At 41.9% G+C, this 25746-nt stretch overlaps 1 protein-coding gene across 5 annotated transcripts; it reads left to right on the top strand.

Annotated features, from left to right (window-relative positions):
- Nucleotides 1-67: 67 nt before the first annotated feature.
- PPP4R3B (protein phosphatase 4 regulatory subunit 3B) lies at nucleotides 68-25736 on the top strand. 5 transcript variants are annotated; one of them, XR_010070558.1, is made up of 17 exons: nucleotides 73-765; nucleotides 1816-1871; nucleotides 7536-7634; nucleotides 8884-9504; nucleotides 12889-12966; nucleotides 13767-13883; nucleotides 15048-15164; nucleotides 15532-15663; nucleotides 16179-16281; nucleotides 17289-17330; nucleotides 18759-18917; nucleotides 19633-19802; nucleotides 20246-20385; nucleotides 20612-20796; nucleotides 21247-21449; nucleotides 22322-23570; nucleotides 24200-25736. XR_010070558.1 is itself a non-coding variant. In XM_063331163.1 (16 exons), the coding sequence occupies exons 1-16, from the start codon at nucleotides 624-626 to the stop codon at nucleotides 22415-22417; spliced, it is 2382 nt and encodes a 793-aa protein (XP_063187233.1). In that variant the 5' UTR covers nucleotides 68-623; the 3' UTR covers nucleotides 22418-24075. The 5 variants fall into 5 exon arrangements, 3 of the variants coding, with proteins under 3 accessions (XP_063187233.1, XP_063187232.1, XP_063187231.1); XR_010070557.1 differs by having other exon boundaries at nucleotides 24182-25736; XM_063331163.1 differs by lacking the exon at nucleotides 24200-25736 and having other exon boundaries at nucleotides 68-765; nucleotides 21325-21449; nucleotides 22322-24075.
- The last annotated feature ends 10 nt before the right edge of the window (nucleotides 25737-25746 follow it).

Raw genomic sequence — 25746 nt, 5'->3', positions numbered from 1 at the left:
CGCCGGTACCACCTGTTAGGATAGACTTAAAAGTATTTTTATTTTTTTTTTTAAGCTTTTTTGTATAGGGGTGAAATTGTTCTCCTGTGGGCCCGCAGCTGCCGGCCTCACGCGGCGGAGACGCGCAGACGCAGCCGTGTGCCTGAGGGCAGCCGTCCTCCCTCCCCTCCCTCCCGCGGGCGGTGTGAGGGGGTGCGGGCCGGCCCTGCCTGCCCGCCGCCCCCCGCCTCGCCGCGCCCGGGCCCGCCCCGTCCGCCGCCGTTCCCTCGGCGGCGCGGCGACAGCTGCCGGCCGCCGTAGCCCCTGCGAGGGGAGCCCGTGGCCGGGCTGGGAGGAAGAGAAAGGCGGCGAGAGTCGGGTTACAAGATGGCGGCGGCGCTGCGGTAGCTGCTGAGGCGGCGGAGCGGCGCCAGCGAGGACCCGAGCCGGGGCGCGGCGTCGCTCTCTCGCCGTCCGGGAGCCATGAAAAGCGGCGCGTTAAAGGCCCCGCCGTGCCCCTGAGCGGCCCGGCGGCCCCGCTTCCTCCTGTTCCCCTCCGCCCTCGCTCCATCGCCCCCCGGAGGCGGAGCGGGCCCGGGCCTGGGCCCGGGGCCGGCGCGGAGGCCCGAGGCCGGGGCTGCACCATGTCGGACACCCGTCGGCGGGTGAAGGTCTACACCCTCAACGAGGATCGGCAATGGGACGACAGGGGTACCGGGCACGTCTCCTCCACCTACGTGGAGCGGCTGAAGGGGATGTCGCTGCTGGTTCGCGCCGAGTCGGACGGTGAGAGCGTGGCCGGCGCTGCGCGGAGGCCTAGGCCGCCCGCCGCCGCCCCGGCCCGGCCACGGCCCCGGGCGTTCTCCCCTCGCTCCCCGCGGCGCCGACACCCGCCGCCGCCGGGCCTGGCTGCTGGTGTCCGTCCCTCCCCCCGCGTTTATCGGGGAAGACCCCAGGCGATTGTTACGATTGATTTTTCTCCTCCGCCTTTCCTTCAGCTGGCGGCTCCGTTCAAAGTTTCCTTCCCCCGCTAAGCCGCAGCCGTGTTTACCGCCCGGGCCCTAGGCTTCCCCCCGCTGGGCTCCCTGGCCGGCCTCTGACCGGGTAGAGATGGAGTTGTTACACGTGACGACATCTTGTTGGCTTTTGAAGTGCTCTTTTCCTCCCATTCTCGCTACTATGAAAAGTTAATCGGGTTTTTTGTTTGTTTTGTGGTGGTGTTTTTTTTTTTTCCCTAGAAATTCACTGATCGTATTCTGAAGCGGTGGAGTTGCGTGGTGTTCCTCGTGTTTTATTTACTTTAAAGTCACCTTAAGGGTCTCCTTTGGAGGGGGGAGGGTGCGCGCTCTTCACTTTGTCGGCCGACAGGTGCTAATGTGCTAAATAAACCACCTAAGACTGGTATAAATGACTCTGGAGCCGTTGCCAGGATACATACACTACTTGCATACACAAGATAAAGTCCTCGGGTTTATAGTATCTAGATGATTCACCTCTGAAGGACAGTTGAAGGAAATAAAAGCGAATGGCCCACGTGGCTTATGTGGGCAAAAACAGTTTTATGCTGGGAAGCACCTTACCTGATGCAAATCTGTATGGGTTTGCTAAATGGCCTTTAAACGAGCTAATTGTCACACCAGGTTTCAGGGGGGAAAATGTTGAATTTTGTCTTAGCTGGCTTATTTTAGGGAATTATGTTTAAAGGAGATGGTCCTTCTGGACTTTCTGTAAGATATGGAATACATTGAGGATAGCACATGCGCGGTTGTTGTAAGATGCATGGAGATGTTTGGGTTTTTTTTACACTCAGTAAATATATTTTCATACGTTTTTCAGGTTCACTGCTGTTAGAATCGAAGATAAATCCAAATACTGCATATCAAAAACAGCAGGCAAGTATTATTGCTAGCCATTATTTTTTTTCTGGTTATTGAGGATTTGTTTTACATTCAAACTAATTGCGTTTTTCAGAAAAAAAGCAAAGCAGTATGACATGTAATTGTCAGTGGTGTTTTTCATAGAGGGAAAAAACTTCCTTAGACGCCTGTAGATGCTGTGACACTTTGCATTCTAGAAATTAAAACATGGGTCTCCTAAAAAACCCTTTTGTACTTCAGTCTTTGAAGAGATTATACACAATTTGGATAAATATCGAACTCATTACAGGAAAAAGAATTAAAAAAACATACATGTGTAACATCCCAGGCCATATGAAATAATTACCGAATGAGGAAGGCAAAACTTTGGCCAGCTCTGTTACATCATATTTACTTCTTGAGTTCTTTCTCTGGAAATAACAAGAAGGAATCTGTTTTTGTGGGACTTCTTTCATTGTTGCTGTTTAGTTTATGTTTTAAGTCTTGAAAACTTCTGCTCTCCTAAGTAAAGGGACTAGCTGTGGTGAGACTTACTTGCACGGTTGCACTTCCTGGGGGTAAGCCTTCTGCAGAACAAAGAAGTAAAACAGTTGGGAGCTATGTTAATAGGTCATTTTTTGTTTAATCTACTGAAAAATTAGCTTACTAAATCTCTTTATTGCTTTTTCCTTTTTCTGCATTAATTTTTGGTGTCTCTGCCTACATTGTTCTAATGGTTATTACTGAGTTCTTTCTTTCTGTTCCTTTGTTCTACAGGAGACTTTCTGTTCCTTTTGTTCAGTGTTTCATGCTGCTCTTCATCATTATGGTATCCAGAAGTGTTTCAGTAATTTTGCTTCTCCTCAATCATGGAGACAAATCTTGAAGGATTTTGTTTGTTTTGATTTTTTTTTTTTTTTCAATGGAAAGGTGACAAGTTATGTTATGACAATTTGAGAAAAGATATTTTTGAGCACAGGTTGGCTGACTTTAGCTTAGAAGTGGGTCAGAGTCTGGGGCCTGGCTTTTCAGGAAGCTCATTAGATACTGGTGGTTTTAGTCCAGTGGGTGACGGTTGGTTGTAGGCTTTCCTTGGGTGGCCCATACTGAGGGAGGAGGACGGTCTTTGTGGAGCTCTGCAGGGTTCTGAAAATTAAGAGCCTTGAACTGCTTCCTGGTTAGCAGAGAAAATTAATATATAATGAAATACAAATGCAGATTATGCTGCTGCAAAGTTTTAAATTGCTTCCTTTTTGCTGCCTGTTTTCTGAAACTCCAAACCGATTATTTGAAAGCCTTCTTAATTGGTAGCAAAATTTCAAGTGACTTAAGTACCTTTTGTTATCATTTTTCTTGTGGAAGCCTTTGTAGGTTGTAGTTTTGAAAAACTGAGTCTGAGGTTTATTTTGGTTGGCTTTTATTACTGATTTTAATGCTTTTGTGTCCTCATGGCTGTAAGCGTTTGTTTCATTGTTCACTCTTTTGAAGAAGTTTGGTTTTGGGTTGTTGGTTTTTTTTTGTTTTTGAAGAGAATAATGATTGATGATTTCTAGAGACAGGTTCTAGGTTTGTCTAACCTCTGAAATGATACAGCTTTTAGTTGACAGAGCTCTGTCTTCACGTTTTTCATGTGTCTTTCTGAATAGAGTAGCAAAAAGCAGAATTTAACGTAGCATTCCCATGTTTCTCAGTTTGTGAGATTTCAGTCTCAACTCTAAAAGGTTGTAGTATTGAAACCTTGGCATCTCAGGAGCAGATCCTTTTTTTAAATGGTGGAAAGATTTAGGCAAAATATTTCTTGGTTCACCAGAGATGGAGAGGTGGGCTTTCCCTGTGTGAGTGTTGAAGTCTGTTACGTAGGTAGCCTGAAGACTTGGCGGCTGTGCTGATCTGCCCAGGGCAGATGCTTGTAGGTGAACAGCCGCGTGGTGGAGAGTGCTCTTTTCCACTTGCCAGAGTTCAACTGCAGATTTTCGTTAAGGTGCCGATCACCTTGGATTTGGGGAAAGTCTCAAGACAGTGTAGCTTGATGGAAAAGAAACACGCCCTGCCTATGCATCTGTCTTCATAGAAATTACTTGAATGGACTTAGAGAATAGCAGTCACTTAAATTGCGGCTTGCATACCATCACTCTGCAGAAAAAAAAACCACACTGATTTTTAGTTATTGTACATCTGTGAGTGATTCCCAATATTGTGCTTTTTGTGCTAAGTAGTACTATAACTACCGACTAACCGTGAACAGGGCAGGCCTGTTACCTGCCTTCTCAAATCCTGTTTGTCGTCACAAGCTTTCATGCAGAATAGAATTCTGCGAAGGTGTTAGGCATACCATAATCATGACCTGTTTCTCAAAAGAAACAGGACTCGGATTGGACATAGGTGCCAGGCTGCTCAGCATACAACACAAAAGAATCTCTAATTCCATGTATGCAAATAACACGAGAGCCTGAAGAGGTTTAGATCCCCCTGGATTTTGGGGCACAGGCTGTGAGAGTTACAAACCTCCACTGGACGCCCCATATTGGCCAAAGGGCAGGGTCGGATGTGTTGTGGAGGCTCTAGCAGGAGCAGTTTAGAAAGTTGTTACCACACCCATTTGTTGTTCCACTCTCTGCTTGAGGTTACTGTTCCCTGGCAAAACTGGCAGAAGAGTGGGTCTTCAGTGAGAAATCAGATGGATCCGTTCCTGTGCTTTGTTCCTCCAGCTCAGTTTCGAGTGCGGTAATTTTCAGGTGCATGGCTGTATGACTTTAAACAGCTACAGAAGCCCTCACTGCGAACACTGCCTTCTGATGTTAACTCTCTCCTTCGGTGTGCTCTATCCATTTTCAGATCTGAGCTGAAGAATGTGTGCAAATACTCTCTTTCGCACAGAGTTGCCATCACTCGTGAGAACAGAGTGATTTGCTTCAGGCAAAATGGGAGCTGGTTGAGGCTGGGATTTAACACCTTTCCAGGGGTGCTGTTAATGCCAACCTGAGCAGTTGCCAGGGGACTTCTTCACTCCTCTTTCATGCCAGCATGAGTATTCGGGTTGCTGCCTGACAGGTTAGATGTAGGAACTGATTCAGCTGAAATAGCCCTTTTTGCTGGATTAATTTTTATCGTCATGTGTTCCCCAGTCTGGTTCACTGTACAGCACCCTTCTGCTGGCACGGGGCTGGGGCCGCGTCGAGGGGCTGGTGGAGGAACAAGGAGAGATGGAGTAGCAGACATTGTACAAACCACTACGTGCACTAAAGAGGGGTTTGAACTGCTCCCTTGGTTCTCAGCTGTTCTGAATTAGTCTCTTCTTTTGTTTGTCTTTATAATGTGTTTGGGTGAATTAAGGAACGTTGCCGTTGCTCGTGGAAGGAGCAGCATTGCAGGTGGGAGTGGTAGTCTCTCGCAGCAGCTCAGCCTGGAAGATGTCCGTCTGTGGTGTTCGTGGCTTGTCTTAGGTCACGCAGGAAGTGTATGCCAGATAAATAGATTTCATACTGGTATTGGACAGTTATTTTCTGATGAAAGTATCTTCTAGTCTTTCAGAAATATTTTTGGAGAAACTTACATAACTTATGCTGTGTGTGGGCAGTACAGATTGAACCGAGTACGGTTCAGTAATTCAGGAATTCTCACAAAATTTTTGAGTGCAGTCTCTATGGATGCATGCAGTCATTTAAGTTACTGCACTGTATCTCTCATTTGAATCATTCCGGACTATGAGTAGAACCTTTTCATTGATGTGTCCTCCTTTGTTCGTTGAGGCACCTCCAAATCTCAGCTCACCTGGAGGTGTGTGGGATTTTGAGTGTTAGGCCATCTGTAAGTTCACAGAACATCTCAAGATAAACATTTCATATTTTGAGTTCTGTAACACCCGTAACATTGTACTTAAAAAATTCTTATTTTTTTATTAATCTCTAAAAGAGAACTGGATATGGGACCTGGTCAGACTTTTCAGTGCCTGCAGATGACAATTATTTTTTCCTTGAAGCCCAGTTCAACTGCTCACTCTAAAATGGCACTCTGTAAACACAGCGATTGAGCTGTCTGTGAACCAGAGATGAGGGTGGACAGCTGGAAGCAAAACCCCTGTCAGCTGTATGAAGCTGTACCATTTGTGCACGTGAATCGGAGCCCAAAAGCAGGGAGACCACCTATTAATATGTGTGACTGCAGGACAAAAGTGCAAGTGTAATATGGGGCACCGTAGTATAAACAAACAACTGCCATGAACAGCATTAAAACCATAGTGCAGTGAGCACTAGGGTTTCCCGGAATGGGAAAACTTTGTTTCTTCAAGGAATGTGTAAAAACGAGAGAGAGAAAAAAATTGAGCTTGTGCAAATACTGGTTTTAGTGTGGCTGGAGAATTAATGCTGTATTGGTGATGCTGATTTTCATTCATGTTCCAGAGTAGTAATTGCGGCAGCTGGTAAGTTGTCTTTGCTGAGACAGGCGTGTTTTTCAGATAGCGTAGTGAACGCCTTACAGATAGGCACAAAGGGAACCAAGAAGTACTTGTGTGATAAAGATGTGAGGGGGCAATGGCAGCATCTTTTTCGTCATGCCCCTGAAATTTCCTGAAGTACTTTGGGCGTCTGTAAGCCAGTCCGGTATTTGTTTACATTTGGTTGCTAAGCTTTGTTTTACATGTTACTTTGCATGTTTTGTTTACCATAAAGTGATGCCTAAGGTAAAGACTTACAAACCTTGATAAGTTGTGCAGTGAATATTGACCTTTGCAAATTCAGGAAGTAAATTACCTTATTGACCATTAAGTAAGGGCTTGTTGGTGTTTGTTTTTTTTTTTAAAAAAAAAAAAAAAGGTACAGGTCAGGAGGTCAACAAACTTGGCAAAATGTTGAACTCTTGCTGGAGTTCATCAGATGTACTGCAAAGTTAGCAGAGAGCTGTTCAGTTTGAACATTTTAACGTGAAGATGAGGTTACTGTAGGATGCTGAACTATGTATTTAATGTGGAAGTACAGGCTTATGTTCCTTACAGAACTGCAGCAAGTGTTCTGATAAAACCTCATAAAAACACCTTTTTAGTCTATTTGGAAACTTCAGCGAATCTGTTCCAGAATTGATAGAGGCAGTGGTAACAGAGAAAACAAAATCTGCTCAAATGAAAGTACCTGTTGGCAAGATGTTTGTAAGTAACTTCAGTAAGAACTTAGGAGTTTTATATTATTCAGGCTGTATGTCTTTTAATTCAGAAAAGAATATTTTAACATTATAAAAGGCATTAGTTAGGCATTATTTCTCCGTTGCTAAGGCTGCATTAAACCCTTTCGGAGGAGGAAACGCTGTAATCTTGTTTTTGTTTCGACTTCATTAAATATGAAAAGACTTAAATTGTTATATTGCAGGTTTTCTTAATCTCCTACAATGTGCGTGTTCCCTTTTCAAGACTGTTGGCTTAGAAGTATGTTGCAGAAAAATGCCATTCTAAGTGTTTTGGATATGAAAAACAGTATATTTAAATATATCATATGTAACAGAGTGGTCATGAAATAGCAAAAAAGAAAGGTGATGTCCCTTATGGCGGAACAGGTGATTTAATTTTTTGGTGTCTTATCTTCTTTTTTGACAAGTGTAATTTTAATCAAAAGTATTTATTCTTTAGACGTGACTTAACGGAATACAGATCAATACGCAGTATAGACCTGTTTCAGAAACAATTTTTTTGTTTCTTTTTGCCTTAAACAGGACACCCTGATTGTCTGGTCAGAAGCAGAAAACTACGATTTAGCACTGAGTTTTCAAGAAAAAGCTGGCTGTGATGAAATTTGGGAAAAAATCTGCCAGGTACAGTTAACTTTAAATACTCTGTTTCTTCCAGACGTTTTTGTGTCTTCTGTGACTTCATGTATTTGTGCTGTAATTTTTAAACCTACTTGTAAAATAAGCACACATTCATCATTATTTTCTGTGGCTTTTCTGCATAAGATCTTAAGTTTCCAACTATTTAGAACGCTAGTTGTTGTTTTTGTATTTGAATTCCGCGCTTTTGAAAAATCAGTGTAATGATGAAACTCGGGTGCTGGCCATTTTAGGAGTTTGTGTGTAGTAAAAAAGGGAATAGCAGAGTACTACGTTTTAATTGTCCTGCTCCCAGGTGGCCTTAGGAAGCTGGCTTATTGGAGTGTGGTGGAACAGCAAATGTGTGGTAATGCACAAGGAGCTAGATATTTCACTGTGGGAGACAAAGGGGTGGCATTGCTCTATAAAGTGGCATCAGAAATGTCAGTGATACGTTTTTTCATCAAGATCGAAGTCTTATTGACTGTCTGTGTCTTATGGATATTTCGATCTTCATTGTTTTTTCCAAAACAGTTTAGATTTTATACTTTCAACTCTGGAAGTGACAAGTCGATGGAGTTGCATCTATGTGTACATAATGAAGAAACCTGGGTTTTCATATCTGGAATTTATCATAACCTTCTCAGATGTTGAAGTGATGCAATGTAAAGCTATTAACTAAAGAAACGTAGAAGTCAGATTTCCTAGCAGTTTCCTTTGAACAAACTAGGCAATTTAGATGCATTCTTAATCTTAGCGTGTTTTGGGGTATAATGTCTTCTCAGCCAGTTCTGAAGTGCTGTTGTTGAAAGGAGCTGATCCTAGTGACCGCAAGTGTATGCGTCTGACAAATAGTCCCGGGTTTAAACTGGTTCTAAATAGGGGCTGAGCTGGCGACCAGTCTGAGAGGGAAGTCTTCGTGCAATCAGACAATGTAAACTCTTAGCCTTAGGTTCTTTCATCAGATTCCAGAACTCCTTCTGCTTCGTTCTTTGAGATGTCTGCGTAATGTGATCCTTTGTGATGCTGTTAGGGCTCGGTTAGATTTCATTTTTTTGACAAGGGTACTGTTGAGGATAATGGTAGTGACTGTAGAATTTAGAGGCATCAAACTTACTCCTCTGCATGGCTAGAAGTTTTCCAGGCAACTGAAGGTGTAAAAGTGCTTAAACGCACACGTTATTGCAGTTATTGCCCTGATTATTTTGCTGTTTGTTTTGGGGTGAGACAGTAATTATGTGTGCTCTCTTCTTAGGTTCAAGGTAAGGATCCTTCAGTGGAAGTCACGCAGGACCTTATTGAGTCAGAAGAGGAACACATAGAAGAAATGCCTGAAACTAGTCCTTTGATCGACCTTCCTACTTGTGAACTCAATAAACTTGAAGAGATTGCTGACCTAGTTACCTCTGTTCTCTCCTCACCCATCCGTAGAGAAAAGCTAGCACTGGCCTTGGAGAATGAAGGCTATATTAAAAAACTATTACAGCTTTTCCAAGTCTGCGAGAATTTAGAGAACACCGAAGGCTTACATCATTTGTATGAAATTATTAGAGGAATTTTGTTCCTCAACAAAGCAACTCTGTTTGAGGTGATGTTTTCTGATGAGTGTATTATGGATGTTGTTGGATGCCTTGAGTATGATCCTTCTTTGGCTCAGCCAAAACGGCACAGGGAGTTCTTGACCAAAACAGCAAAATTTAAAGAGGTTATTCCTATAACAGACTCTGAACTCAGGCAAAAAATCCACCAGACTTACAGGGTACAGTATATTCAGGACATCATCTTGCCGACACCGTCTGTTTTTGAAGAGAATTTTCTTTCTACACTCACTTCCTTTATTTTCTTCAACAAAGTTGAGATTGTCAGTATGTTGCAGGTAAGTGGTTTTTAATATGATACGGATGGATTATGTATAGATACCTCTAGCTGTAGCTTCGAAATTGATTACAGCTCTTTATCACTGTGTAAGTTAATCATACATGCCTTCATTTGCATAATGTTTTGAATGCTTCCCCTTATTTCTGGGACCTTTTATTTTTAAAATTATAGATTTCAGGTGCGTATATTAGTAATTTTTTAATGGGTTGTAAACAGTTAAAGATTTCGTGATTCACGAGCAAATACACATTTTGAGCTGGTTTTGTATAGATATTTAGGGAACAATCAAATTTTTGTATTATATATCAGGGACATTTGTGACATCTTTATAACAAATGCTGAATCTGTGGTTCAAAAGGGCATGTTCAGAACCGTTCCTGTTATACTACTGTTACTTTCTGGTACTAATTTCAGATGTTCCTGTTGTAGTGTAAAGTAATTAATTTTTTTTTTTTTCCTCGTCAAACTGATAAACAGAAGTAATAATTAACCAACATGTTACTATGTCAAAAAACGTACTGAATACTTTGTAGTCAGAAGCGGGCTTAAAAGTAGCTGGGTCTGACAACCAGGCTGGACGGTGGAAGGAGCCTTGGTAGAGAGCTGTGTGTGAACTTCATGACACTTGGGGTATTTTCAGTTCATATTTTGTTGTGCAAAGTGGTTTTATTCTGTTTCTGACACACGTCCTTAGAAAAATGGTGCGTTTGGGTAGAATAGAACATCACGAACCTGTCGGTTTTGTTTTGAGCGTGGATAGTCTGTGTGAAATAGGAAGATGTGTCAAGGAGAAGAAGAGAGCAGTAAAATTGTGGAAGGAGAGGGGCACTGGAGGGATGACATTGCCATAAGGAATATTTCTAAAGGATGCAATAGAAAACTGGAAAAAAAAATCGAAACTACAGAATTGCATGAATAAGCTTTTGGACCTCTTTCTACTTTGGTTGAATAGCAGGAGGAAACTAAGAAGTAAATCCCATTTGCAAAGTTAATGGCTTTGTATTAAATAAGTCTTTGCCTTTTTATTCTTTTCCATGTATTAGTTTTCTAAAACTAAAATTAATTCATTATCATTCTCCTGAGGCCACAGTCCCACTTCCATTTAGAGATTTTTGACTCTGTAAACTTCTTTATTTTTCATGGAAGTTTTAGCGTTCTGAATGTTTAATTGTGCCTTAAGAGAAGACTATGATTTCCTGTTACCTGTAGTACCCTCTTGCTGCTCTCAGTCACTGCCGTCCTTGCCACAGCTGAGAGAGTATATGGCACATCTGCGTTTCCCTGTCTGTTTTCAAGACCGTAATTGAGACGTGCGTGTTGATTTACAAATTGTGTTGATGCCATACATCATTTGAGCTGCCATGAGAATTACAAACTAAGAAGAAAGCACACATGGAAGAGATGTTATTGATAGCACGCTTGAGGAAAATTACGTGGTTGTACGGACCTCAGGTTCAGGACTTTCACAGTCCCCTGGTGTAAATCAGCTTTTTGTGGTGGCACAAGAACTCTGAAGCTCCTTGGGGTTTGGTGAACACATTGGAAGTCTCGTTACCCTCAATACGCCGGCAAAGCTCCCTAGGAGAATGCAGTTTATAGGAGTAACAGATTGTGTTTGCTGCGGCAGTAAAGCTCCTTTCTACGTGCTGTGAAGCGGTAGATCCCAGTGCTGCTGTCAATGAAGGGCAGCCGCGTGGGAGACCGAGCGAGCATGGAAGGCAAACCTGGATCCACCCTGTGCTTTAGGACACTGCACTACGCTGTGCGGCAGCCGTAGACTCGCAAGAGTTCTTTCTGTTGCCAAGTGTTCTGTAGTAGGGATTTTCTGGCCTATCTCTTGCTGATTGTGCTACTGTTATTTTTTTTAACAGGCTTAATTAAGCTGTTAAAGCCAGCAAAGCTTAGAATAAGCTACTAAGTCTCTGTATGTTGCACTCTCTCTGATGTTGATTCCAGGTATCGTTTGTTTGTAAAGCATTTCTTTTCCCAGGTGTTAAAATATTCAGGATAAAAATTGTGAGCCTTTTTAGCTGGCATTCCTGTAACTGTCAAAATTCTGTATTATGTTAGCCTAATAAAGCACATGAATTTTAGCAACAGCACACAGAGAAAGAGAGAAGTAAGCACCCTCTACATTATGCAATGTAATGTTTATATCTATTTATTGGAATGCTGCTGTTCCGTTCATGTTTGTTCAATGCATAAGTAAAGTTACAGAGTTGAATCAGTACAGTGATGCGTAATGTTGTAATGCTGTAGCATAATGTTACTATTTGCTTTAAGGTTTATATTATATTGGAAAGGTAACAGTGGCATTTGATTTGAGAGAATGCCAACGCTATTTTCCACGTGAAGGAGTGCAGAGAAATGGATGTACAGAGGGGGCAGGAGGTGCCCAAACAGTTGCGAGATCATGATGTTCACCCTGGTTTTCTTGTACCTCCTGAGTTTTAAGCAATGGTGTAACTGAAACGTTCACTTAACAGGAAGTGAAATGTTGTCCTATATAAACTTAAAAATAAATATCTCTTGGTAGAGGATCTGAATGTGAAAAGTAAATAATTCTCAAGACAGTTTTCCAGATTGGAAAGACTGAACTTGCACAAGCAGAGAGCTTATTTTGAGATCAAGGTTAACGAGGCTGTGGCTGCGGCAAACTCGTAACGTGTTGATCTAGTCACCCTTGTGTAGGTGCTCTGAAAAAGGGTTTGAGGAGCTGCAGATGCAAAATAGGGTAACTGATGCACAGGAGACATTAGCGGGGTCGTGTGAACGGCATATGCAGCGCAGTAAAAACTGTGTCTGGAGTGGCAGTTTCTCATGTAGAAGTGCCTGGTATGGGCTGCCCCCCTGGAAGGTGACGTGCAGGGTCCAGGGAGGGGGCCTGGAGCAAAGACTGTCATTTTCCGCAATTTCGGAGCACAGGGGTGTGTGGGTAGGGCAGAGCTGTGACCCCAGGGGGGACATGGCAGAGAGGGAAAGGGAATGACAGGTTCTTTGGAGACTGGTGGTTTAGAAGGCAGTTTGAGTAACCATCCCCTCTGCTCAGCTTAACCTACGGTTCTGGTCTCCTGGACCTGCTCCTGCTGCACAGAGCGAGGACCGAAACAATGCCCTGGAAATGATCCTACCAAACATCTACTCTTGCCTTTCCATTTTTGTTGTAAAATGTAGGTCTGGAGAGAAAAAAAAAAAAAAAAAAAAAAAAAAAAAGAAAATCCTTATCTACCAAATCTACTAATGCACGCTTTTTTGCTTATAATTAAGCATTATAGTTAAGCTTGAATTAAGTTTGACTTTCCACAGTGTGGGATCCAATAAAGATCAATGTTTTCCCTTTGAAGAGGCATTGTGTAAGTCATGTTCTTCTTGTGTTACACAGGAAGATGAGAAATTTTTGTCTGAAGTTTTTGCACAATTAACAGATGAAGCTACAGATGATGACAAACGATGTGAATTGGTAAGTCAATGGTCATGGTAGTTCTTTGAATGCTTTAAACCACAGAGATTAAGTAGAAATATTGAAACTGTTCTTCTAGTACTGCAGTCATTGAGGTATTTCCGTAACCATAGAATAATTTCTAATGTAGCTGAATCTTCATTTATGTACTCACTAGAGAAATATTTCTTGTGAGGTAAGCTCTGATTTATTTGTTCTGAAGAATTACGTTATTGTTGGGAAAGTACTAGCACTAAGCTGACACCCTATACCTAAAGGTACGCTTTCTTCCAGGTACTCTTCAACACACCACATCACTTCTGTTTGTCATTTAAACACTGCTTTTTTTCACTGTATTTTACTCATTCAAAAAGATCTCCTATGACTGAGGATTACCAGTAGTCCCTTAATATATATATATTACAAACATTATTTCTCCTTGAATGTGTTTATCAGCTGAAATTGCCTTGTTAAAATCCTGCTTTCAGCAAGGGAAGCATCTTGGTTTTTTCAAACAAAAGGCAGGCCAGACAGAAGTGTAAATCCCTCATATGCTAGGTGTGATAAAATAGCTACAAAGTGACTGTATCTCTTTCTGAGGTAGATTTCAACCTCTTAAATTCCATTGTTTGTTTTTTTTGGTTTTATTTTCTTTTGCTTTCCTTTGTTGTTGAAGGTTAGAGGAGAAAGGACTAGAATAATACCATTTGCTAGGAAGGTACATACCGGCCAGTACACAAACTCTGAGACAGATCATAACAGCTTCCTACTTTCCGGGAGTTTTCTGAATACACTGTAAATTACTTTTTCCTATACGCTAGGTTAACTTTTTCAAAGAATTCTGCGCGTTTTCTCAGACGTTACAACCTCAGAACAGAGATGCATTTTTCAAAACATTGGCAAAGTTGGGAATTCTTCCAGCTCTTGAAATTGTAATGGTAAGTGAAAACTTCCATTTTTAGCTGATTTTAATAAAATTTAAAAACAAAACAAAACAAAACCAGCCATTTAACCAGTTTCTCAGATCTGCTAAGCACCTTTGTGTAAGTTTGATTGGACATCTTTGCTCTGCTGAACGTTGAAGTTTATCGTAACATTCAGAATCCAGTTTTCTGAAGTAGCCTAACTTTATTGCTATTATTATTTTTACTTTGCATGATGGAGGAGCCTGTGGTAAATGCAGTCCTTTTGACAATGTAGTGTAAAAATTGAAAGATACTCTTTTGCATGTGGCGGCTTCGTTATTTTTTTTTTCTGTTGTTGTTGCTGGAACAGTGCCAAAGAAGTATTTTTAGATGATCTTGAACTGTTAGCTTGTTGCTATTTGAAAGATCACCTAATCCTGTCTTTTCAGAGGTACAAAGCGGATTAATCTATCTTAATCACAATGTGAAAACAGAAGTTTTTTTCACTCCTTTGGTTGAAGCAGCTGTTGCTGCCTGACCATTGCAAATCATGTCCGTGCTATCGTTACTCAGAAATTCAATGGGTTTTTTATATTGTAGAGTAACAACCTGTGAAGTTAGCCAAGGACGTTGACTGTTGTGAAAACAGAAAAGTCATGTAGATGTTCAGTGATTAGGTGAACCCTATCTTACTATGCTTTTCCAGGGCAGTCCAAATGTTTCCTGTTACATTAATATTTTAGGCTTAGAAATTGTACAGTTATCGGAGAAAATCGCATAGCTTAAGGAAAATTATTAATTCTTGTTGCCTATAAATGAGTGGAGAAATTTTTCCACAAAGTGATTTGTATAATTGGTCCTTTTGTACAAAATCAATAAACTGTGGATAACAGGTACAGAACAGTAGCATTTTAGATATTCTAGCAAGTAGCACAATATAAATGTTTCCTGCCTAAGTTAGGGCTATCAAATTCACAGAAATCCTTTGCGTGCTTTCTAGAGGAGGGAAATAGTGGGGAAAATATTTTGTTGGTTTGTTGTGTTTCATTTTTTTTCCCTGTAACTATTACTGTGTGTCTTAGAAACTTTTGTAACAAAATGTTCTCAAAACTTTTAATTCTCTATTCTATGCAGCTTTACTTTATAATAAATACCAAATTTTATTTACTCTAATAAATTGATCTCTTTTTAAATTAGGGAATGGATGATCTGCAAGTTAGATCTGCTGCTACAGATATATTTTCTTATCTAGTAGAATTTAGTCCATCCATGGTCCGAGAATTTGTAATGCAAGAGGCCCAGCAGAGTGATGATGTAAGTAAAAGTGGAGTTTGTGGAATATACGAGATTTAGAGCAAATGGGAAAAAAACCCAGCAAAACCAGCCTTTCCAGCGTTTGGAATACAGTCAGCCCAAAAATGTAGATAGTAGAAACACAGGAAAAAATAGATTTAAGATATAAAAAATTGTGAGCATGTTGGTGTTCCGTGTGTTTACAGTAGTAAAGTCGTAGCGCTGCCTAACAGTGACTTAGCAGGTGAGGAGGGTTGTGCTGCACGCAACTCCGGTCTCTAAATGCAACTCTCAGTTTTTCAGTTTCACTGAGGTTTTACTGGGGAAATGACTCCACTATTGAAACTGTCTAATTGTTTTGTGGTTGGTTTGTTTTGGTTTTTTGCAGGATATCCTCCTCATCAACGTGGTCATTGAGCAGATGATCTGCGACACTGATCCCGAACTCGGGGGAGCCGTTCAGTTGATGGGGCTCTTGCGCACGCTGATAGATCCGGAGAATATGTTGGCCACAGCTAATGTAAGAAAACACAACGGGGTAAAGACTTTTACTGTCTCGGCAAAATGAAAAGCATGTTATTTATTGCTGTTAGTGTGGTGGAGGATAAAAAAAAAAAAGAAGAGATTTTTATTCTTTTTTGAGAGTGTTGTGTATGGTCTGATACTGAATTTAAACAAGCTAAAAAATAAGCTAAAATTTCCATAGACTTTTGATAAACGGTATGTGTATGTGGTATTGTGCAAGTGTTTAATAAACTAAGCGGTCCCATGCTTCAGTGAAATAGCATATTTGTGTCCATGGTGGGGCTTTTCTGGTGATAGCGAGGTTGGCTTGACGTGTCGCGGATCTTTTCCCAAAATAAAGAAAAGTAACTTATTTGATGACGGTAATGTTGCAGGGCCAACAGAAAAGATCCAGGCAGACCTGAGGGAGGTGACAGAATTATTTGCAAGCTGTCTTTTATGTTACTGCCCTTTCTTATTTAAAAGGAAGTATACCAATGCGAGTATTTAATAAAGTTATATTTGTTTTAGAAAACGGAAAAAAGTGAATTTCTCAATTTCTTCTACAACCATTGTATGCATGTTCTTACTGCACCGCTTCTGGCCAATACATCAGAAGATAAATGTGAAAAAGGTAAAGTTACTTCCCTCCCGCCCCCCTTGCTTTAAATCTTGCAGTGTTTTCCAGTGACTTGTGGTCCTGGAAGGAGGGATGAGCCTCTTGGTCCAAGCTGGGAATGCGCTTGCTGAAAACTCTGTATCTGCTTGACGTGTATTGTTAATTGTATACATTTCACTAGTATATTTTTAAAGAATATTTACTGTAAAGCAGAGCGTGTCTTTAGTTCACGAGTACTTTTTTCTGAAAGCTTACAAAAACGCTGTGGTGTTCACCAGTGGTTACGTGATTCCAGGCGTGATCGGCTGTGCTACGGAGACTAACTGTGAAGAGCGGTTTTCACTTGGCTGGAGTATAGAAATGCTGAAGGAAATCTATTCAAAGAAATACAACTTGCAACTCCTTTAGCTTGTTTCTTTTTTTATGTTTCCGAGTAACAGCAAAAGGATTGGCAGTCTCTCTTTGGCACACGCAAATAGCACTGGCTAGTTTACCTCCAGCGCTTTACAAACAGAAACTTAACATCATTACAGCCTCTTGAGTCAGACTTTTTCCTGAGCACTCTTTCAAGAGATTAAACCAAACCAATACATATTTGGTAAAAACATTTCTGTCATCTGACTCATCTTCTCATATCAAGTGTTAAGTCAAAAAAGTAAATGTTTTATGTATTTTATACAAAAATAAAACTTGTAGAATATGTGTAGTACTCATTTTATAATATTATTTGTAAAAATTTAGAATAGGCACTTTGTTTTAGTCTAGGTAGGAATACTGTTCCTACGTATTAGATTACATACTTTCACCTAGTGGAATTTGGATCTTTGTAATGTAAATTGAATATATAAATCTCATCTGGCATGCATTCTTGCTGTTTGCGTATTTCCCCATAGCTCACAGAAACTTCTGATTTGATGACAAGTTTGAACAGCTGGTAGAACTGATTGTTTATCCCCATCCTTTAAATATTTACAGTGCTTTGAAAACCTTTTTCTGATTTGTTTTTGTTTTCTATTTATCAGATGCAGTAGTTGGGTCCACTAAGAGTAATACAATTTGTCCTGGTAAGTTTTAATTGACCTTGAGTTTTGAAAGTTGTCTTGTATGCTGTATGTGGTGTGTTTATTTAAAAAAAAAAAAAAGTTAGATATGTCCACACTCTATTTTTTTAAAATCCTTTTTATTGCAATAGATGTAGGTGCTTTGCTTCATTTGCGATGACAGGAAGCTGAAAGAACATTTTCATCTGCTTTTGAGTTACTGGTTTCACTTTTTTTTTTTTTCCCCTCCCCTCATCTACTTTGCTACTGAAAGTTTAAATTGCTGTTAGTAGAATATGTGCTAAAGAGACACAGCTGAGCTTTTACAGTTTGGATTTTCATCTGTGCAGGCGGCTTCTTTGAGCACTGTGAAAAGACATTGCTAATGAGGTTCCCATGGATCCAGAGCTGACTGGCTTGCTTTTAACTACCTACCCTTAGTCTGATTGCCGTAGTCAGAAACTGGCTGATCCTGGAAGAAGTCCCACTGCCAGCTCAGGGTGACTTTATGTGTGGTGTTTTGTTATGACCCAAAGTCCCACTTCCCAGAGCAATCCCCTGTGCCACTGTCGTGGTTTGGCCGGATTGGCCAGTCAGGATGACAGATGGCCCTCCCCCAGCTTGCTCCAAAGAGGGGAGAGGAGATAAGGAGACTTAAAAGTTTAGAAAAAGAACTAAACTGCTTTCATGAAAATAATAATAATAAATAAGGAAATAGTAAATAATAAGAGAATAATAAAAATAAAACTGAAAAAAAGGTATACAATATATACAAAACCGTATCCAGCTCCCAGGATGACGATCGCGTCACCAGCAGGCACAGGGAAAGTCCCAGACTGGAGTCAGCAACGGACAGGAGCTGAATTCCGGATCTGGAGTCAGGAATGCTCAGATCAGGATCAAAAGCAGACGAACAGACGGGGTCCTCCTCGGCCGTCAGCCACTGAAGAAAGAGACTTGCCCCTTTGATCCCTCAGCTTTTACGCTGGGCGTGATGCAGATGGGATGGAATACCCTGTTGGGCAGTTTGGGGTCCCCTGTCCCCTCTGCTCCTCCCTGCGGGTGGGACCCCTCTGCGCTTCTCCGCTCCCGACCCTCCAACGGGGCAAGCAGCGCAGTTAGCTGCCCTTGGTTGTTAGAGCAGTGAGTCTAAGCAGGAGCCTCTGCGCGCACTGTTCCTTGGTGTAATCGGGTCTTGTCACTGTGAGAGTGAACAGCTTCTGGACAACGTGCTGTTAGTTTCAGACTTCAGTCAGTTAGAAGAGGCCCAACTAAAAAGTAAAACTACAAAACAGAAAATTGGTTCTGTTTTACCTCAGACCAGGACAGCCACTGAAGACGTGTCAGGAACTGTAATGGCAGCTGAGCTTGGTGAGGATTTGGTGTATGACAGTCCTTTTTTTTTCTTTTTTTTTTTTGTAGTATAACTTAAGGCATTAATTTTTCTTGTAGATAATTATCAAACGGCACAACTACTTGCCTTAATTTTGGAGCTGCTTACTTTTTGTGTGGAACACCACACGTATCACATCAAGAATTACATTATGAACAAAGATTTGCTAAGAAGAGTACTGGTCTTGATGAATTCAAAACACACGTTTCTGGCCTTGTGTGAGTATGGAGCTGTTGTGATTTCCTTCTTCAGGGCTTTGTATGTACTGCGTGGAGTGTAGAGGAGTAAAAGCATATACTTTATTCAAACCTCATGTTAATTTCCTATTCATTACTGACTAGCCGTTAAGTAGTTTTGGAAAAAAAAAAAAAGGTAGCAGATGTCTGTTGATGTAGAGCAATGGGGTTTGTGGTGGAAAGGGAACTGTATCTTTTGAAGTCCACGATGATCCTTCCAAGTCTTTATGAGGGTAAGGATGTTTTGTGATCAGCCGTCTTTTCTCATTTAAATGGAAGAACTGTCATTTCTTAGTAACGTCATCCATCTAGTGCTCCTTGTGGAGAGCGAATGAAATCTGGTGAGCCATGGTATTTAAAGAATAGGGGCTGGCTCTGGGAGCTGAACACGAAGCAGCGCAGGAATGAGCTAATGCCTTAACTTCATGTGTGCTAAAGCTTATTGCTGCCGTATTTCAAAAAGAAGTTAATGGACCCTGACCACACACTCAAATACCCATGAAAGTCAAGGGCTGAAAGAAAGGTTACCTGCCAGCAAATGTTTCTGCTGAACTTTCAGAAAGTGCTTTTTAATGCTCTTTGTTTGGAGGCGCGTCTTCCTCGCAGTAACATCAGGGTTTTTCAGCTGCTTTCAAGAGAAGCAGGTTGCAACCCTGGCACGTAGTTACTAAATTCTGGAACCTCTCTCCTCACGTAGGTGCTCTTCGCTTTATGAGGAGGATAATTGGCCTAAAAGATGAATTTTATAACCGTTACATCACCAAGGGAAACCTGTTTGAACCGGTTATAAATGCGCTGTTGGATAATGGAACTAGGTACAATCTACTCAACTCCGCTGTGATTGAGCTGTTTGAATTCATCAGAGTGGTAAGTTAAGCAGCTTCTTCAGCTCTTACGCGTACGGGGCATCTCGGGTAGAAATACGCAGTGCAGATCTTTCCCTTGAAATAGTGTATTACTACTTAAAATAACAAACCCAAAATCCCGTAGATAAATGCCTTAAATAGAAAGTAGGCAGTAAGCTGCTTCGTGCTTCGTTGCTTGATTGTCCCATCACAGGGTATGTGTTGGTTGGTCCGATTTACTAAGTCTGTGTAAAAGTGTCCTGTAGGTTAAATTCTTCTAAGTGGTTGAGCGCCTTGTTTCTAGACCGAGCTTTGAAGTGAGGAATTAAGTGAACGCTTGTTCTTTATGATGGTGTTCTTAGTCTGGACAACGAATCCGTTACTTTTACAATTAAACTGTCTAAAGCCTTCCGAACTTCTGCATGTTAATATTTGAGACTGAAACCCTGTTTTGTTCTTACGCAGGAAGATATTAAGTCCCTTATTGCACATATAGTTGAAAACTTTTATAATGCACTTGAATCTATCGAATATGTTCAGACATTCAAGGGATTGAAGACAAAATATGAGCAAGAAAAAGACCGACAAAACCAGAAACTGAACAGGTAGGACCCAGTTTAGTAATTCTGAGACTTTCACTGAATGCCATGAGGTGTTCTCTTCTTACTGCTGCTTGGGTTTTTTCTTTCCTGGAAGGCAGAAGAAGCAGAAGGCTGGGGTTTGGTTTCTTTGGTTCTTGATGAAAACTTGTTCAATTAGAGTAAACCCCCGTCTGGCTTTCTTCTGAAACAGCAGGCAGAATCTGAATCCCTTGTCCTGTGTCTCTTACAGTGTTCCATCTATATTGCGTAGCAATAGATTCCGCAGAGATGCAAGAGCCTTAGAGGAGGATGAAGAAATGTGGTTCAATGAAGACGAAGAGGAAGAAGGTGAAGCTGTTGTACCTCCAGTTGAGAAGTCAAAACAGGAGGATGATTTTCCAGATAGCTATGAAAAATTTATGGAAACTAAAAAAGGTACTTAATTAATTTCAGTTTGTTGGCTCTGAGAGTGCTCTGTGGCAGGTGTGCGGCGTGTCACGTAAACAAACCAGTTGCCTGTGCTCCGTATCACAAGCAGGAGCCAGGGTATTCCATGTAATGAAGTAACGAATTCCTGAAGTCTTTAGGATTAAAATAATGAGTTAAATTGCTCCAAGTGTGCATGTAGATTAAGTGACATTCAGTAGCAAAACTTTAGAAGTACTTGTATGCGCTGAGTGAGCAGTGTCCCCGTGTCCCCAGCACCTGCGCCATTCTCCGTTTGCGTGCTGGCGTGTGCTTGGATGAGGTCGGTAGATGAGCTGTTGATTTAAACCGAATTTAAAAAAAAGATAGGGTGGCTTTTGCCCTGCGGTTATGCTGTGATGTGGATTGTACCCCCTGGTGTACAGCTGATACTTAAGCATGGAAATGTTTGTCCCTCAGCTAAGGAGAGCGAAGACAAAGAGAATCTTCCAAAAAGGACTTCAGCTGGGGGATTCAAATTCACTTTTTCCCACTCAGCCGGCGCAGCCAATGGTGCGAACGGCGCAAACAGTAAATCCGTGGCAGCTCAGACGTCACCAGCAAGTTCCAACGGCTCCTCTTCAAAGAACGCAACCCTGACCACAGCGGTGACAGCCACGAAGGTGGGAGAACTTGTACAAAAGCTGCTGTCCTCTCTTGGGGCAGCGGAGCAGTGTCGTGAGACTCTGCCGGTTGTGATGTGGTAAGGTTAGCGTTGGCCGCGAGGCAGGGTGTCTTATGTACGTGTAAATTCCTCCAAAGCCCTGTCTAGTTCATAAAGCCCTTACTGGTTGCGGGGAAGGTTTAAGAAAGCCTTAGGTGGGACTGGAGTCTGCTGGTGATCTGGTGGGCACAGTTGGATCTCGCATCTTCTGCGTAATTTAACTGTTCCCGCTCCTCGGCTTTTTTAAATGTCCAGTTGCTGCCCTGTGTGTGGGTGATACACGTACGAGATTGGTTTTTTTCTGAATTATGTTAGTGCCCCCCCTGTCGGGGAATTAATAAGAGTGTTTAAGCAGACGAAATACAGTACACGATGCTCCATTGTGTCTTACACAGTCGTGCATTATTTTAATCGTTAGCCTGCGGGCTCCTGGGAGGCCACAGGAGCGTGGCAGAAACGCTAGTGCGCACGCCTGAGGCTTACCAGCAGAACGGCTGGGCAGCGTACGCGTTGCATTCTGTGACTGCCCAGTTGGGAGCTTAAAAAGTGATTTTTAAATAATTCTCAGACCGGATCCAGAGAAGCAAGGAAGTTATGGTACTCTTGGGGGTGGGGTTTTGTGGGTTTTTTTGTTTTGTTTTTTTTTTTTTAACCTTGAAGTTCAAAAACATTCTGAAGACAAATGGGTCTTTGAAAGAAAAAGGCCTCACCGAGAAACCTTCCGCAGCCTGGTGCGTCCCAGCAGGGTGGTGGGGGTTGTGTAGTAAAGTTGCACATTCCTGGGTATTTTTCTCAACGTGGGATTTTCTTTTTCCTTTTCTTAATTGGCAGGGAAGTCTAGTTGGCCTAGTGGATTATCCCGATGATGAAGATGATGACGAAGAGGAGGAGACATCTCCAAGGAAAAGACCTCGTCTGGGTTCATAAATGAAGCCAAAACTTTGGAATAAGAACTTTTATTATGGGGTTTCAAATGCTGCAACGGTATCAAGAGCTAAAAAGAGTCCGATTCAGAAAGCTTTCTCCCATGAGTATAATAAGATAACACAAGGAGTAGCAAAAGAAACTCGGTGTATCAGCTAGAAAGGGTTAGTTCTGTAAACACAAAGCTTCCCAGGAACTTAATATCTTTCTAGTAAGTACGGAGGCTGCCATTCAGGCTGTCAAAAAAAATTAAAAATTAAAAAAAAAAAAAAGTGGGTTAGTATTCACAGAACCTGGATGATGGCTTCTCAGCAAGGAAAGTCTCAGGTGTTGGGAGGGCAAGGGGCGGGGGGGAGGTATGGTGAACACTTTTTTTAAAATATTGCAGGGTTTCCCCAGTGTTTAACAGGACTAGGAAAAAAAAAATTTCAAGCTTAAATTTTGAACCCAGTAATCTTAATTTTGTAATGGTGCTGTCAGTTGTGTTCTTTTAGCAATGCCTCTTTTAAAAAAATTTTAAGGGAAAACTAACTCCGTTTGCATAAGAACAATCCAGATTTTGGGACCACTTATTACCAATGAAATCGCGTTTCTCATGGTTGGAGGGAGGGACACCGCAGCTATAGTGCATGCTGAGTTGTTTAAAACAGTTAAAAATCAGTTTAAATTTGCATTTTTTCAAGAGGAGAAAATGGAAGCTGGATTCCAAATGGATGGTTTTGCTTGTTTTTTTGATTGGACATCTAGTAATATTTATGCCAAGGAACGGTCGCTTCCAAAATACCTCCGGGAGCTGCTTGTGTCAAAGTGGTGCTGGGCCCGGCCCCCCCGGAGAGCTGTCGGCGTCACCTGGCGAGGACACTGACCGGAGCGGCTTTCTGCGTCGTTAAACCAGCTCCCTCTCCCCAGAGCAGCAACGCGTTTTCCTCTCTGCCAGCCTAAACTGCGTAAGCGAGGTGGTGATGCGAAACACTAACAGGCTTTTCATAGCGATGAATTTAGCAGCGTTTTAACACCAAAGTCACTTTGGACCAAGATGGGATTGTCAGTAACAGAACCGCGGTCTCTGAGGCAGAATCAACAAGCAGCACCTCAATCTGGGTGTAACGCGAAAGCTGCTTTTTTTTGAAAAACGAAAGCACATTCCACGTAGTAGGTAAGCAAACTGCGACAGAAGTAGGCGAGTTGATGGCAAGTTGGTAGAGGCAAACAGCCCGGGTTTTATTCTCAAGAGCAGCGAGTGAACTGTAAATATTTTAATGTTAGTTTGCCCGTTTGTGATCCGAGATCATGACGAAGTGAGAGGAGATTTCCCAACGACAATTAATGTGTCAGAAATGTTAAAATACGAAACCAGCTGCAATCCACCACATAGATCACTCTTGTAATATGTGTTATGGGTCCATTTCTCCTGGAATAGTTTAAGCTGAAGCAGTTTCTCTGTTTTGGAGATTTTTGTAGTTAATTTTAATTTTAGCTATTGTTTGGAAAAAGATGGGCTGTCTGTGTAGATATGAAGTATAGTTTTTTTCCATAAAACAGAAGTTTATTTTGTATTAAAAATACCACTGTACTTGTTTTACACCATTTGTATACATGTGGTGATATTAATGCTGAACTGTAAAATTCAGGAATTAAAATGTGACCCTGTAATTCCATAATTATTGCTTTTGTTTGGTTTGTTGTACATGGTAAGTTAACTCGGAATTTCAAACGTGGCCATTTTTAGACTCTTTTTTAAGATTAGTTACCTGTGCGGTTTTAAAGGTAACTCTGTACCACTAGATGAAATCCCAAAGGGAAGGCGCGAGTTCCTGCCAAGGTGTGCGCCAGACACAAGCGGAGGATGGAGGACGGTCCCGCGCCTGGACCTGGGGAGGATGGTGTTGCCCTTGGCGGGCTCCGCAGCCCAGGACGGGACTCCTGCCTTTCCTCCCGCGCGACGGAGCCCTCAGCTCCCAGCACGGAGGGTCCGGGAAGCATTCGCTGGCGAAGCGGAGCTGCAGCGTCGTGGCCCTGTGCTCGCTCTCCTGCTGACCCTCGTCGGGTTTTCTTCCAGAGGAGTCTCTTCTCTCCATCGGTCACGGTGATTAGCTTCCTCCCGCGCTCTACGTGCTACTCCAGCAGCAGAGTCACACGGCCTGCGTGCCTTGACTAAACCTGAGGCTGAAAAATGCTGTCACCCGGTCCGTGGACCCGGGTTGTGACGATTCTCTTTATCAGCTACTCAAAAGAGTCTCCGAGAGCCTCCGGCCGAAGTGTGTCTGTCCGTGCTCTGTTCCCCACCACCCCAGCTCTGCCCTGACCTACCGTCAGCAGCTTTAAAAAAATACGTTCAGGCCAACACGAAGGGCTTTTTTACAGCAAAACCAAGAATGTCATGAATTTTTATAGTTAACTAGAAAAAGACTGTGTAAAGTGGCATTAGATGTCCCGTTTGAAAAAAAGAAAGAAAGAAAATCCCTGTAGAAGGTGACACACAGCGTCCTTGTCAGCTGGCTTTTGTCCGGGGCCGTTGCTGTTTCCCAGGGTGACCTGCTGGGTTCTGCCTGTTCCCCTGCCTGGGGTCCTTCTGCTGCCGCTCTTTTTTGGAAAAGAAAAGAACTTCTGCCAACATGTATCAGTTATAAATGCTATTTTAATAAAAAGCTACATGAAACTGGAATGGGTTGGTTGTTTCTTTGAATGCGAGTTACCGTTTCAGGCGGCCACCTGACGACTTTGTGCAGGCTCTTCCCTTGCTTCACTTCAAGTCTGTTACAGCCAAACCGGTAAACAAGGCTTTACAAGATTCCTACTTTGAAATGGGATTGCGCGTGACATCCCCAGCTTTTACTTCGTGACTAAACTCATTATTTTTACTTGAAGGTGCATTTATAGCAAAATTGGACCCAAGGGCTGGTAAACTGCCCCAAAAGTATGCAAACGTAATCCAGAATTAGTATGTAAATGCCTCAACTCTGAGCTGCGTTATCTTTCTGAAAAATAAGACGGTCATAGTTGCATTTCCTTGTGAAATTAGACTTTATTACATTGCACAGCTGAAAAAGTCATTTGTTTATAGTATTCTGATAAAAGGAACGAAGGTCTGTAACTTTAAAAAAACGTTAAAATTTCTAACTTGTTCACAAGTGTTGACGTAGGAGTTATTTTGACAGATCTCAGTATCTGCTTTTGTTCTATATATAAATGATGGGAAGTCATTCGAGCGTGCTGAGTGAAAGTCATCGAGTTTCCAGCACTCTGAAAAATAGGTGTGTTTAGTATATTTCAGTGTAATTTTAAATATTTATATGTAAGTACCGAGATGCTTGTCTGAAAGTTCTATAAAA

The sequence above is a fragment of the Chroicocephalus ridibundus genome, chromosome 3 (genome assembly GCF_963924245.1).
Source record: "Chroicocephalus ridibundus chromosome 3, bChrRid1.1, whole genome shotgun sequence".
Classification (NCBI taxonomy): Eukaryota; Metazoa; Chordata; class Aves; order Charadriiformes; family Laridae; genus Chroicocephalus; species Chroicocephalus ridibundus.
This window is presented reverse-complemented; position numbering and strand designations above follow the sequence as displayed.

Coding starts and splice junctions, on each gene's coding strand:
- PPP4R3B (XM_063331161.1), top strand. CDS start 624: ATGTCGGACACCCGTCGGCGGGTGAAGGTCTACACCCTCAACGAGGAT. Junction 15,664..16,178: donor ATATGTTGGCCACAGCTAAT/GTAAGAAAACAC, acceptor TATTTGTTTTAG/AAAACGGAAAAAAGTGAATT. Junction 17,331..18,758: donor GAGTAATACAATTTGTCCTG/GTAAGTTTTAAT, acceptor TTTTTCTTGTAG/ATAATTATCAAACGGCACAA.